This window comes from Passer domesticus, chromosome Z, assembly GCF_036417665.1.
Source record: "Passer domesticus isolate bPasDom1 chromosome Z, bPasDom1.hap1, whole genome shotgun sequence".
NCBI lineage: Eukaryota > Metazoa > Chordata > Aves > Passeriformes > Passeridae > Passer > Passer domesticus.
The window spans coordinates 65,499,598-65,511,897 of NC_087512.1; the positions used below are offsets into that span (position 1 = coordinate 65,499,598).

Sequence of the window (12,300 nt, forward strand, 5' to 3'; positions counted from 1 at the left end):
ATGACTTAAAACTAACCGATGAGAATAGCACAGGAATCAATTCTTCCTTCTTAATATAAAAATATTTAGCAGTGAGAAGTGGCAACACTTTGTACACAGACAATCTGTAAAATGCTCAAATTACAATGTCTGCAGCGAATCTGGTAGCAATTTTGTGACAATGATAATTATTTGTACAGTAAGAAAATGCCCCTTATCTATGTAAACCATGTTGTGTATAGCCAGGTATACTGTCAGACAGCAACCTTTGCTTCTGTCACAAAATAGGCTTTTTTCTCTAATTATAAACTGGATGTGTGCTGGTTTCTGCATAGATAATTCCACTGATAGCTTTTCATATACATTTTATTTTTTTCTGTTCATACAATACCCCTGAGGAACAATATTCAAACACATTAATTAAAACTTATTCAACAACTTGTGGGTTGCTTTCTTTCTAATTTAGTGGTGACTGCAGTTTGGAAATTCTGACTTAGCCAGCTTCAAAAATCATATGATGTTGTTGCTCATATAGAAACAGTTAAGTAAAAATAACCAGAGGGAATGCTTTTAAAAGTCAGTGTTGGAAGAGCTTTCACTTGGTGAGATGAGAAAGAAATCACTCATTTGACTTGAGAAAAGTTGAGAGGAAAGACAGGGGCTCTTCTTGAACATGGCCTCCTTGAAATTGTTTGAAAGGTCTTTCAGATGCTTGGGGAAAAAATTAAACTCCATGCCCACCATTCATAATTTCAGCCAAATATAACAAATTTTATAGTGGGAAAGTGTGGAAAGATAATTACACTTTGTCCTAGGCAGTAACAGGTGCTGTCAGGCCCTCTCTATTCATATCCCAGTCCCACAATCTTCCCAGAGACAAACTGTTCTTCACCAAGTGGGATTTTTACCACGTGCAGAAACACTGCTCTGGGCAAGGTTGCTTTTCCTGTTCTGCTTTAGCGAGGTTAAAGCATCTCAGGCTGCCAAAACTCTTAGAAACATTTACAACATCAAAGTCAGCTGCAGCCATGCAGGGTGATGTTCAAAGCAGGACTTGGCTGCATGCCCTCTTCTTGGTGTTCATAGCTAGTGGAAGATAGAAATACCTAGAGCAACTCCTTTTAGCTTTTTTGCAGTAAAATGGAAAACCACCAGAGGTTAGTGATATCTTACAATCTCTTCATTTTGCTCCACAGATCGATCACTGAAGAGTGGTGGGGGAAGGATGTGTTCAAAGTGGCACTGGCCAGTACTTCAGAGAAAGAGCCTCATAGAATATTCGTGAAAGATACTCTGGCTCATGTGTCTCATCAATTTTTATACGGTGTGATACACAACCACAACAGGGTCTACTGATTGTTGTGTTTTTGCAGCGCAGTTTATACAGGTGAGCAGGGACATACAAGTGCCTTTTCGCGATTTGGTGACATTTACACAACACTGTCTTCCACAGCTCCATTCCTGACTCCAAACCGATCCATGTACATTCCAGACGCGGCCAATCGGTCACTTAACAGTATGGGGCGTGAGTGTCACCCCTCCAATAATGACTTTTACCGCAGAAACAGGGACTGTGTGTTGTCTTCTTCAATGAGCCAGCTAGGAAAAGCCGTTTCCTTTTTGGGGGCTGCTTTGGCCGGTTTTGACCTTTTCCCCGTCAGACCGGGTGCCACCCGTCCCGCTCCCGCGGACAACGGCGGGCGGCTCCGGGGAGAGACAGCGCCGCGCACCCTCTGGGAGACACAGCACCGCGCTCTCGCCCCCAGGGGCCTTCCGGCGCCGAGGAGCAGGGAGAGCCCCTCTCCCGAGGAAGCCGCCCGGCCTCCGCCGCCCCCAGCAGCGCGGTCGGTGGGCGCTCCTCCCCCGGCCCCGCTGTCCGGGGCCGGGCCGGGCCGAGCCGGGGCGGGCCGGGCGCGGGCGGCGGCGCGGGCGGGGCGAGGCGCAGGCGCGGCGCACGGCGGGCTGCAGCCGGGCCCCCGCGCCGCTCCGGGAGCCGATGGCAGCTGCACAGCGCGGCCGCCCGGCGGAGCGCGGCGCGGCTCGGCGCCCCCGGCGCGGGATGCGCGGGCGGGCAGGCGGCGGTGGCGGCAGCGGCTGCGGCAGCTCCGGGAGCTGGAGGGACGGGGCCGGGCGGCCGGCGGCCGCCGCGCTCGCCTGACCTGCGTGCCCCGCTGGCCGCGCCGGGCTGCCCCGAAGGATGTCCGCCCAGTCCAAGGGGACCGCATCCTCCTCCTCCTCGCCGTCCGAGGGGCCGCCGGCAGCCTCCAAAGCCAAGGTGAAAGAGCAGATCAAGATCATCGTGGAGGATTTGGAATTAGTCCTGGGGGACCTGAAAGATGTCGCCAAGGAACTTAAGGAGGTGAGAGCGAAGGGCTGCTCGGTCGGACTCCCCGTCTGCCCCGTATGGGGCAAGAGCCCCACCGCCCGCAGGCAGGGATCCGGCTTCCCCCGGAGCTCTGCTGCCGCCCCCAGGCTCCTTTTATCGCCTCTTCTCCGCGGGTCGAGCAACTGGTGTCCAGGTTGGGCACGGGGCAGCTCCCGGCCGTGCCCCGGGGCGGGCGGCTGGGCATCGCCGCGCTGCCCCGCGTCCCGGAACGGGCTGCACCCCCGTGTCCCGGGTGCCGTGCGCCTCACGACTGTGAGGCGGCTCTACTCGGGGACTTCCCACCTCAGGGCACCATTCAGAGTTTGTATTTTTCCCGGGGGGAGCCTCTCCTGAGAAGTCTCTGCTGGGCCAGGGTGTTCTGGGGAGCTGCGGGACCCGCAGCACTGCCCGGTTCCGGGCTGAGCCGCGCCGGCGTCCCGGCGCTGGGAGAGGAGTCCGGAGCGACCCCGCTCCCGCCCCAGCGAGTTTAAGTTTTGGGCTGCGCGGTGCAGCGCCGTGCTCGGCCCGAGCAGCAGCAGCAGCGGCAGCAGCAGCAGCAGCGGCAGCAGCAGCGGCAGCAGCAGCGGCAGCAGCAGCGGCAGCCCCGCTCGCACCTGCCCGGCCGCGGGGCTGAGCGGCCCCGGACCCCGCGCACCGCCGCCCTTGGCGCGGCTGCACCGGCGCGGCCAAGTCTGCTTCAGTCTCTGCAGCCTGCTTCTCCGGTAGCTGAGCGCCCTGCTTATCGGCCCTATCTGGCAAGATTGCCCTCGCAATCCCTCCCTTGCTGGTGGCGGGTGTCATCTCCTCTAGGTTAATCTGCAGGCAGAGTGCGATTACCGCGGGCATGTTCATAAGCAGGGAAATGCAGTAGCTGAAGGAAAAGAATTTGGCTGTCCTTTTGGAGATTTCCTCGTTATCTTGATTTTGCTACACAACTGGTCGACAGATGGTTGGATTATGCACCAAAATTCAAGTCCAGAATCTCTGTGTATTGCTTTATAATCCTATATTTGACATTTATAATAAGCTTCGGTTTTTTGCCATCATATATTAATTTTCTATTTTAACAACATTGTCAACAAGTTTCTTTCAACAGTCTTTTGCCATCTGAGGCAATCTGAAATTCACCCAGTGCTTTGTATAATGTTGAAAGATGTATAAACACACGGCTCACTAATCACAGCTGTTAGGCTCTTTTTTCAGCCACAATTCCAGGTTCCTCCTTTTTTTTTTTTTTAATATATCTATAATTTCTCTTTTTCTTAATGTGCTGCTGTCTATGCTTTGTAATTTTTTGAGGTATTTTGAAATGGAAATAATATTTATAGAGCAGCTCTTTAAATGTTTCTAAGACCAATAGCGTAAACTGGCTTCTGTTGCTGCAGAAGCACATTTTCAGGACCTGGAAAGGATGTAATGTGTTCTGTCCCATGAATGTAAATCGTTCCCTGCATGTAATCAGTCCTAGCTTTCATCCAGTGAGCAAACAGGATCGCTGTAAGTGGAGATCGTATATCATCATTTACTGTGGCATGTTTTATCTAAGCAAACTTGTCCGTTCTGGTTGACTGCATCTGGAAAAGAGAACTGGATTTACCTCTGCTTGATAGGGAAACCTGTAGAGAAATGGAGCTGTGACTCTGTTTAGTACTGTGTACCTGTTGAAGGGTGCAAGGATTGCCAATTGCATCTGTTTTGAGAAAATAAAGGTATTTTTATAAAAAGGATAGTTAAATCTTGTTTCTGACTGCACATGAAGTTTTTAGTAATGCTTTTCACCAAATATGCCTTACAAAGATGGTAGCTCTCATACTCCAACAAATAAGGGTTGCATACATATACATCTGCTTCATTGCAATATTATCATTATGTGTTAAATACACAAAGTGTGACATTTATTTTGGAAAGTCTGCAAAAGTTTGCCATCCGAGTACCTTTAGTTTGTCTGCCTTAATAGGATGGACTGAATCTGCACAAAAACTCTTGACATAACTGCAATGTATATTTTTTATGTAAAAGTGGGTTAATTGGTGATTTTATAAGCTGATAACCAGTCTCTTTCACAGTTGTTTGTAGGTGTTAGGAAGGAATGACAGGCTCTTTGTTAAAGCTTACAGGAAGTTAGTCTATAGTCAGTTTAGGTGTATTACACATAGAAATATGACTATGCTTCATTTATGTTACCTACTGTAGGACCAATCAAAATGATGAAATAGGGGATGTAAGTTCACACTTTCCACGTTCACTGCAAATTCTGTATTTCTGGAAATGTTGCTGCCTTTTTTTTTTCCTCCCAGGGTGTTTGCTGCAGCCCAGCTGTTGAGCTGCAACCTTTTCTGTTACTTTTTTTTTTTTTTTTTTAATGTGTAATATTGTGTACTGGAAACAGTGTTTCATTTTTTATTACTGTTTTAAAAGTTTTCAATTCTGCTACAGTGGTAGGTTTTTTAGCATGAAGGTTTTTTAGCCCTTTTTTTGTGTAGTTCCAGTAATATTTATTTAGTTGTGGTATAGAAAATAAAATGGTACTGTAATTTTTTTGGTGATTTACATAATTTTTAAAACACTTTATTTTCTTTTCATCCCTACGTATTTGTTACCCTTAGATATAAATTGTGATTAATGGAGCACTTAATTATTGTGATAGACTTCATGATACCTTTCAGCCTTCTTTTTTAAGATTCATAGTTAAAGTACTGTCAAAATGAAACACCATTTTGTTGCTTCAAAATGAACTGCTCTGTAGCAGTAAGTAGCATTGCTGTATAGCAATAGCATTGCTGTATGTTTTATTACATTTAGCTTGTTATGCTTTACTTACCTTAATATATTTGCATCTGCCCTTTGGTCTGAACCTTTTTTTCTGATTGGTTCTTGAACATTTTTTTATGTTTTTAAAAAGAGGAGATTGAGGTGTGAATAGAGGATGGCATGTTAAACCCAGATAGGCCAACCATGAAGTTTATAAATATTCTCTAAAAGCATGTGACTCAATCATGCAGATTAAAAGAAATACATTTTAACAGTTACTGTGTCTCAGAAGTGAACCATCCCTTTCTTCCTTCCCTCTCTCCCCCTTATTTATTGTTCTTGTCTGATTAGGTTAAGGTGACCACAGAAGATCAAGGATGGAGCAGGGGGGTGACTGGGAGACGTGGAAGGATGGAGCAGTGCTGAGTCCAGAGTCTGAGCTGGTGTATGGCTAGCCTTCTCTAGAGTGCTGTTAATTTAGGAGAGGCTTGGATGGACCGTTTTGTCTCCTTGCATGGGTGTGGAGCAACAACGGGATGTGGTTTTGCATTGAAAAATGGATTTGAAATGGTTTAAGTTGCTGTCATTTGATGAATATTCCAAAGAGAAATCAAAGGGGTGCCAGAGGATTGAGCAACACTTTCTATTCCTTTAGTCCAGACTATTTCAAAATTAAGTTGGTGGAGCCTTAAACTTTGGTTCTCCTCCAGAGGATTGAATAAAAGACCTTTTTCACTGGAGTTTGTATAGAAAAAATGGCTATTATTAAGTCTTTTTTGGAACTACTTATCTGTCTGGTACATAAGTAATGTACTGTTGGAAATCAAAAGATGTGTGCTAATTAAACTATTGTAAAATGCATGATGTAGCCCTCTGATTACTTCAGAAGGGATTGTAGGGGATGTACATGTACACCTGTGGACAGCAGGGCACAGAGATTTATATAACCTTATAATGATAATATAATTTTTAAACCTTCCTTTCCTTGCATTCAGATTTTATGGTAATGTTACACATTTCTTTATTCTTGTGCTTGTTTTCATGAAGGAAATACTTAACTAAATAATTTTGATAAATAGTTTTTTTAATAATAAAAATTCATCTTGCAGAACAAATTCCTGGAAGTTATGTGTGAGACATTTGCATAGCTTTTAATTGGCTAAATATGCTCCAACCTTTTATCGAAAGGAAGCAGCTGTGTAGCTATTGCCAGTGTTTAGAATACTCCAAAATGGAGGTGCAGGGGAAACAGAAGCCCTCACAGGCATTGCACGTACATCAGTGAATTTCCAGTCATTTGAATCTACCTCCTCTTCTTTAAATCCTGTGAAAATGTCTTGCTGACAGAATGAGTACATAATCTTCTGTCATCTAACTGATGTGTTTATTTTCTGTAAAGATATGATCTATACAATTTGGGCATTACTTAATAAATATATTCTAAGTGAGGCTAGCAGATATGAACCAAAACACCATGACAAAGTTCGTTATAGATAAATGACTTGATTCCATAAGCAGGCCACTCATCACTCTCTTAAGTGAAGGGTGGTCATGTGTTCTGTGGGTTTAATTTCTGGTTCAGGACTGCAGAAGTGTATTACAATTTCAACCGCCAGTTTTTTCCATTCTATTTCTGGCTTTGTGTTCTGGTAACTATCCAGATGGCAGAAGGTACTTCAAGTTCTTGCCTGTTAAACCAGAAACTAGGAGGTGTCAGGTCCACCAAGAGGACTGGAGCAGCGATACTCCATCACATATGAGTATCTCTGATGTGCAGTGCAAGCACCAATATAAAAGTTTTGGGTTCCTGTTGCTGCATGAAGATGAGGCGGGAAGTTATTACAGGTAGGCATGGGAAATACTATATAGAAACATAAAGATAGGTAGAAAAATAGCAAAACATTTTAATCCATTCCTCCTTCTCCTGATTCTTGCCTCTTTGGATTCTGTTCAGGTGTCAAGGACCTGCCACTCTTTTTTGCTAGGTAGTGGCAGTTGGAGCTTTTTGTGCATATGCGTTCCTACTGTTAGAATCCAATTAAATGAAGATGCCCTGCTTATACCTGGATGAGGGATGGAGGCCCTCTTAACAGTGTTCTTCTGGAGTCTTTTCTTCTGTGCATGCACTGTCTGTGTATGCAGATCCTGGTCAGTAGGGTGTGTGAGGGACTGAAGCATTTTTGTAATTTTTTTTGCTGTGGCTGTGATTTGGATCCAGTTCATGTACCAGGGTCAAAGTGTTGCATGAATAAAGGCAGCTGCCATTCCAAAACTTGCTAATCTCTCCATTAACAGATTTTTTTCCTGCTTTATTATTGCACTTATTCCTTTGTGCCTGATACAGTCATGTACTGTACCTGGATGTTTGACTGCAAAATATGATTCATTATGTAAGAGAAGCACAGCACAGCAACTTTATTGTGATCTGCCCAGGGGTCCAAAGAGGGCCATAAATAGTCATTGCAGATAACTGTATTGTATTTTTTCTTTCCATTTATTTCTTGTGGTCTGTGAAGCATTTATACAGTTATAGACAGTAAAACCTGCAATGAGCAAAGATAAAACTCTTATGCTAGTAGTCTCAATTAAACTAATGGAGCTAAAAGGTAGCTGTGAACCTGGAAAAACCCCATGTGTTAAGGTGGTCAGAAACATTTATATGCTGATGCATGACAGGGTGAGGTTGCTCCACATTTTGATTTGTAACCATGTCTACCAAGAGTCAGTAATTGCATTGTGTAACCCAATAAAAAGAATACCTGTAGGGAGTTGCTTATTGATATCAAGATACTTGACAGAGGGAAGCACACTGCTAATTTGTGCTACCTATTTTACGTTTAAACTCATGTCAGCTACTTCATTCCTTATATGTAATACTGAACTCTTGATAGCAATGTGTATTGTGCAGTCAGGAGCTAAATAGAGCATATATAAATTCAGTTTTCAAATAAAAAGAGTACCACACTAGAAATATATATGTTTTTGTGTAATTTGAATTTCACACAGTCCGTGCACTGCTGACCATGATACAGAAAACAGAAATAGTGAGGCACAAACTTCAGTCTGTTGCAGTCGGATTTTTTCCATTGACTTTGTAAGGAAGAAAGCTAAGTTTGAATGATGGAAATTAGTCTTGGATTGCATAATTTTTATTTAAACTTCAAATTTTAGAGAATTTAGTTGTTGCTATGAGTGCATTATGCAACATCAATGACTTGGTTGAAGAGTATCATTGAAGCTTTGAAGATTTTTGATGTTTTTCTTCTGGCAATGATACAATGTTTCTATTCTGATTACTCACCTTGGACAAAGTTCTGGAATACCCCTTCTACTTCCAGTAAAAGAATTCCAGCCAAATTACTGCATATGTTGTACACATGTGTTGTGTACAACTAATTAGTACTGCTCTTGGGAAAACTGTGGGAGAGGTGCAGATGTTGTCCCTGAGTTTAGAGTGCTTCCCACAGTGCCTGTTCCAAAATACCTTTGTGAATGAGCATCGCTATTCTCTTCCACTTTTCATTCCTTTTAGAGTTTCAAAATATTGATGGCTCATAGTCTTCTCTTAATGTTGTACTTAAGAAAAAACATTTAGTTATTTTCCTAGCAAAAAACTAAATGTTCAGTAGCTCATGTGTATCTTGTGAAGGTTTCTCTCCCTTTTTCCTGCTTCAGCAGAGGCTGCTGCTGTGAGGGAGTAAAATGGTCTAATTTGCAAATGGACTACTTTCTTTCCCACATAGCCTGTGTCTGACAGCCATGCAGATTACCACTAACCTAGTTACCTATTGGTAGACAGGGTTATATTTTTCTTTGGTAGTAGTTGGGCTTTTTGTTTGTTTGTTGTTTGTTTGTTTTTAATAAAAGCAACAAGTTGCAGTTAATGTAAATTGTTTTCTTGGTGAGAAAAATGCTACCTCTTATTTAGGTATGAATGTGTGATAAAGGACTACAGCCTATACGTACCTCCTAATTACAGCTCCTGTCCATCTCTACACAAAATTGACTGGTCATTCTTGGTGCTGTGACCTGCAGTGCTTCAAAGTGCCATTTATTACTGTACCCAGGGAAAGAAGAAAAGCAGACCCTGTGGAAAGGCTGAGAAAATCGTCCAGCAGATCTCTCACTACAGCTTCCATCTGTCGGGTTGTGTGTATTGGATGAGTAGAGTGACAGGGCTTTTAGTTTGGAATTGTTGCAGTGCAGCTGATGGGAGGCAGTGAGGAGCAATTGCCTCTGAATAGCAGTAGTACCATCAGTTGTTGCTTCTGTAGTGTGTTCATGTGTCTTGAAAGGTTAACGAACCCATCCGTTGTTTCATGCAGCATGTGCCACATTGCATTATGAAGACTGAGAGCACTGATGTTGAACCATTTCCAGATTTCATTGAAGATTATTTCTAAGTAATGTGAAAAATCCTGTAGTTTTAAAACACTTACAATTTTTTCCCCTTTTTTTTTTTTTTGGATGAATCCACAGTCATTATTCTAGTGTTGCGCCTATGGTGGTATTATGTTCTGTTTGTTATGGTCTTTGACTTCAGTTCTTTGACTGAAGAGCTTCAAGGTAGAATCAGAGTAAGACATCCTTACTTGCGGTGCAATCATTTGCCTTGTAGGTAGGAGAAGAACATTAAACTTAACACCTAGGAAAATAATGTGAGAAGTTTATTATGTATTTATTAAGTTTATTAGGTGAGATGAGCTGCGGCAGGTTCCTAGACTTCTATGGATACCAAAAACTTGATTTGAGTTTTTCGTTCAGGTGCAAAACATGAGATAAGTATACCAAAATTTTGGTATCTACTGACATTTCATACTTTACTGGAAATGTCACTGGAAAGCACCGCCTGCTTTAACACTGGAATGTGTTAAAGCAGGCAGCTTATGTGGCCTAAAAGATGTAGAGTCTATAAACTTAACAAAGTGAAAGCATTAAGAAATTGTTTGGACTTGCTTCTCCATTATAATGTATTGGTTCTTATCCATGTGTCCTTTCTGTATAAAACTATATGTGAAAATATGAAGTATCAAGGTCAGTATGTTTTTGTTTGGTTTTTTTCACTTCAATGTAATGAAACAAAGTGAAATTCTTTCTTTCTATGCTTTTTCATTGAGATTTTCAGCTAAATAAATGACTGAAAGTTCAGACTTGTGCGAGAAAAAGTTGGAACAGATATTTTATTTCTTAATACAGAGCTGCAGACTGGTTGAGATTCAAAGGGCCTCCTAGAAATCGTGGAAATTTTCCATTCAAGAGTCAACTAGAGCAGGTTGCTTAGGATCTTGTTCTTGAATATCTTCAAGGATGGTGGCTCCATAACCTTTTTGGACTACCTATTTCAGTGTTGAATCACCTTGTTTTTGGTCTTGTAATTAGGTTGAATTTCCTGTATTTGTAATTGTGCCCCTTGTTTTCACCTTTATTCTTTCTAATCAAGTGTGTAACGTGCGCTCCAGCCCCTTCCAACCCCTTTTCTGCACTAGCTCCAGTGTGTTCTGATCTGTCTGTGCTTGGGAGCCTGGACCTGCATACAATATTTCAGACTTAGATTCAAAAAATCAGGTATACATATTTAGTAAAAATGCTAGGCCACAAATATTTGCTTCTGCCAATAAGTATTTCTTTAGCTGAAATTTTAAAATTAGTAGGAGAATATATAGTGTACTTTTTCATCAAAGTTGCAGTAATAAGTGGTTGTGTACTTCTCACTGCCTGTGATCTGAGAACAGATCTTATTAAATTTCAGACAGAATAGTAAACAACAGATTTGCAGTATCGCTCCCAATATGAATAAAGCAGGTGCATACACCAAGGGCTTGGAGCTGGTGTTTGAGAGGGCTGCCACTGGAGTCTTTGTGTCACGTCAGGGAGGGCTGCAGCCCCTTCTGCTTTTACAGGAATGCTACTATTCATAACATCTCTACACTAAACTGTGATGTATGCTTTTCCTCACCTTCAAATGAAATTGTCCAGGCAAATGCAATGTAATGAATCAGGGTAACTTTGTGAACAATTCAGATTAATTTTGCCTGTCTGCTTAATTTTCACTTTCATTTTCACTCTACTAATCTCATAGTAATCCTTCCATTCCTCTGAGGCTCTTTGTTTTCTTTTCCTAGGCCTTTTCCTTTCTCCCTCATAACTGGTTCAGGTATTGGTGTAACTTTATTTACCTCACTTCTAGGAGTTGTCAGATGTCGTCTGTGTTCTTAAACATTAGACTGCTTTTCTCTCCCCTCTTGAAAGTTGATGCACAAAAGAGTTTCAAGATAGTCCTGAAATTTTCAGGTGACTCTGACATTTATCTTAGAATCTCACTTGTTCTCCTCTCGCATCTTCTACATGCTACTAGGAGATTCTTATGTGTAGGCTCATTGTTAGTAATTGTTTTTAGCTCAGTTTCTAATCTAATATGAAAATGTTTCTAATCTAATGTGAAAGTGAAAGCTGTTGTTTGAATTCAAGTTAACTGGTTATTATTACAGCAGCAAAAGCCACCCTTGATAGATTAGGTTAACATTGTTTTCCAAAGTTTGCTTGATCTTTTCTCAAAATACTACATAACTGTCCATTAAATAAATAATTTTCAGTTACCAACTAAACTGTACTTTGTTCTCTACATGTGTTTGCTGATGATTGAAGAGATGCTTAGATGAGGTAAGTTCATCAGAGCAGATTATTTCTACTAAAGAAAAAAATAATGCTTGAATTGTAAGGACTTAAATCATATACAAACATTTATTTTGCTAGATGTCTTAAATCTTAGCAAGCAGAATGTTTTCTGATCTGATACAGCTTTGATTTTGCTAGAGCTGTGCCATCTTGTATTAACTTGGCTGTTATCCTTAAACAGTGCCAGTCATTCCAGACATTTGATGTATATGTTTGTATGCAAAGTTGATGCCTTGAATTCACAAACCTAATTTTAGGAGAAATCAGAACCCCAGTAATGTGTGTTAATTGCAATGATAAAGTTCCCATTCTTTTATTTAAGCCTGAAATTCATGTCATACAAAAGAATTGCAGTCTAAGATTGATTAAAGCTATACGTACATAGAAGTTTTACATTTAATATCAGGTAACTTAGGAAATGCTATTTAAAAAAATCTAAAAGTATCTTCTACATTTTAAAAGTTCTTAAAGATAGTTTTGAAACTTTCTGTTCAATAATGAATCTTTTCTGAGTGTTTATGGCAAGATTG

General features: G+C 41.6%; 1 protein-coding gene across 3 annotated transcripts in view; it reads left to right on the forward strand.

Annotated features, from left to right (window-relative positions):
• Positions 1 to 1,937: 1,937 nt before the first annotated feature.
• The window catches only part of PRR16 (proline rich 16), a 144,558-nt gene continuing 134,195 nt past the window's right edge, over positions 1,938 to 12,300 (forward strand). For 2 of the 3 annotated variants that reach the window (XR_010352410.1, XR_010352409.1), the window contains exon 1: positions 1,939 to 2,338. Coding sequence is in view for 1 of the 3 variants with exons in the window: in XM_064403457.1 (XP_064259527.1) it covers positions 2,177 to 2,338 (162 nt within the window). In the remaining 2 variants the exon portion in view is untranslated. Of the gene's footprint in view, positions 2,339 to 12,300 lie in introns of all 3 variants that reach the window. The other variant, XM_064403457.1, reaches the window with a different exon arrangement.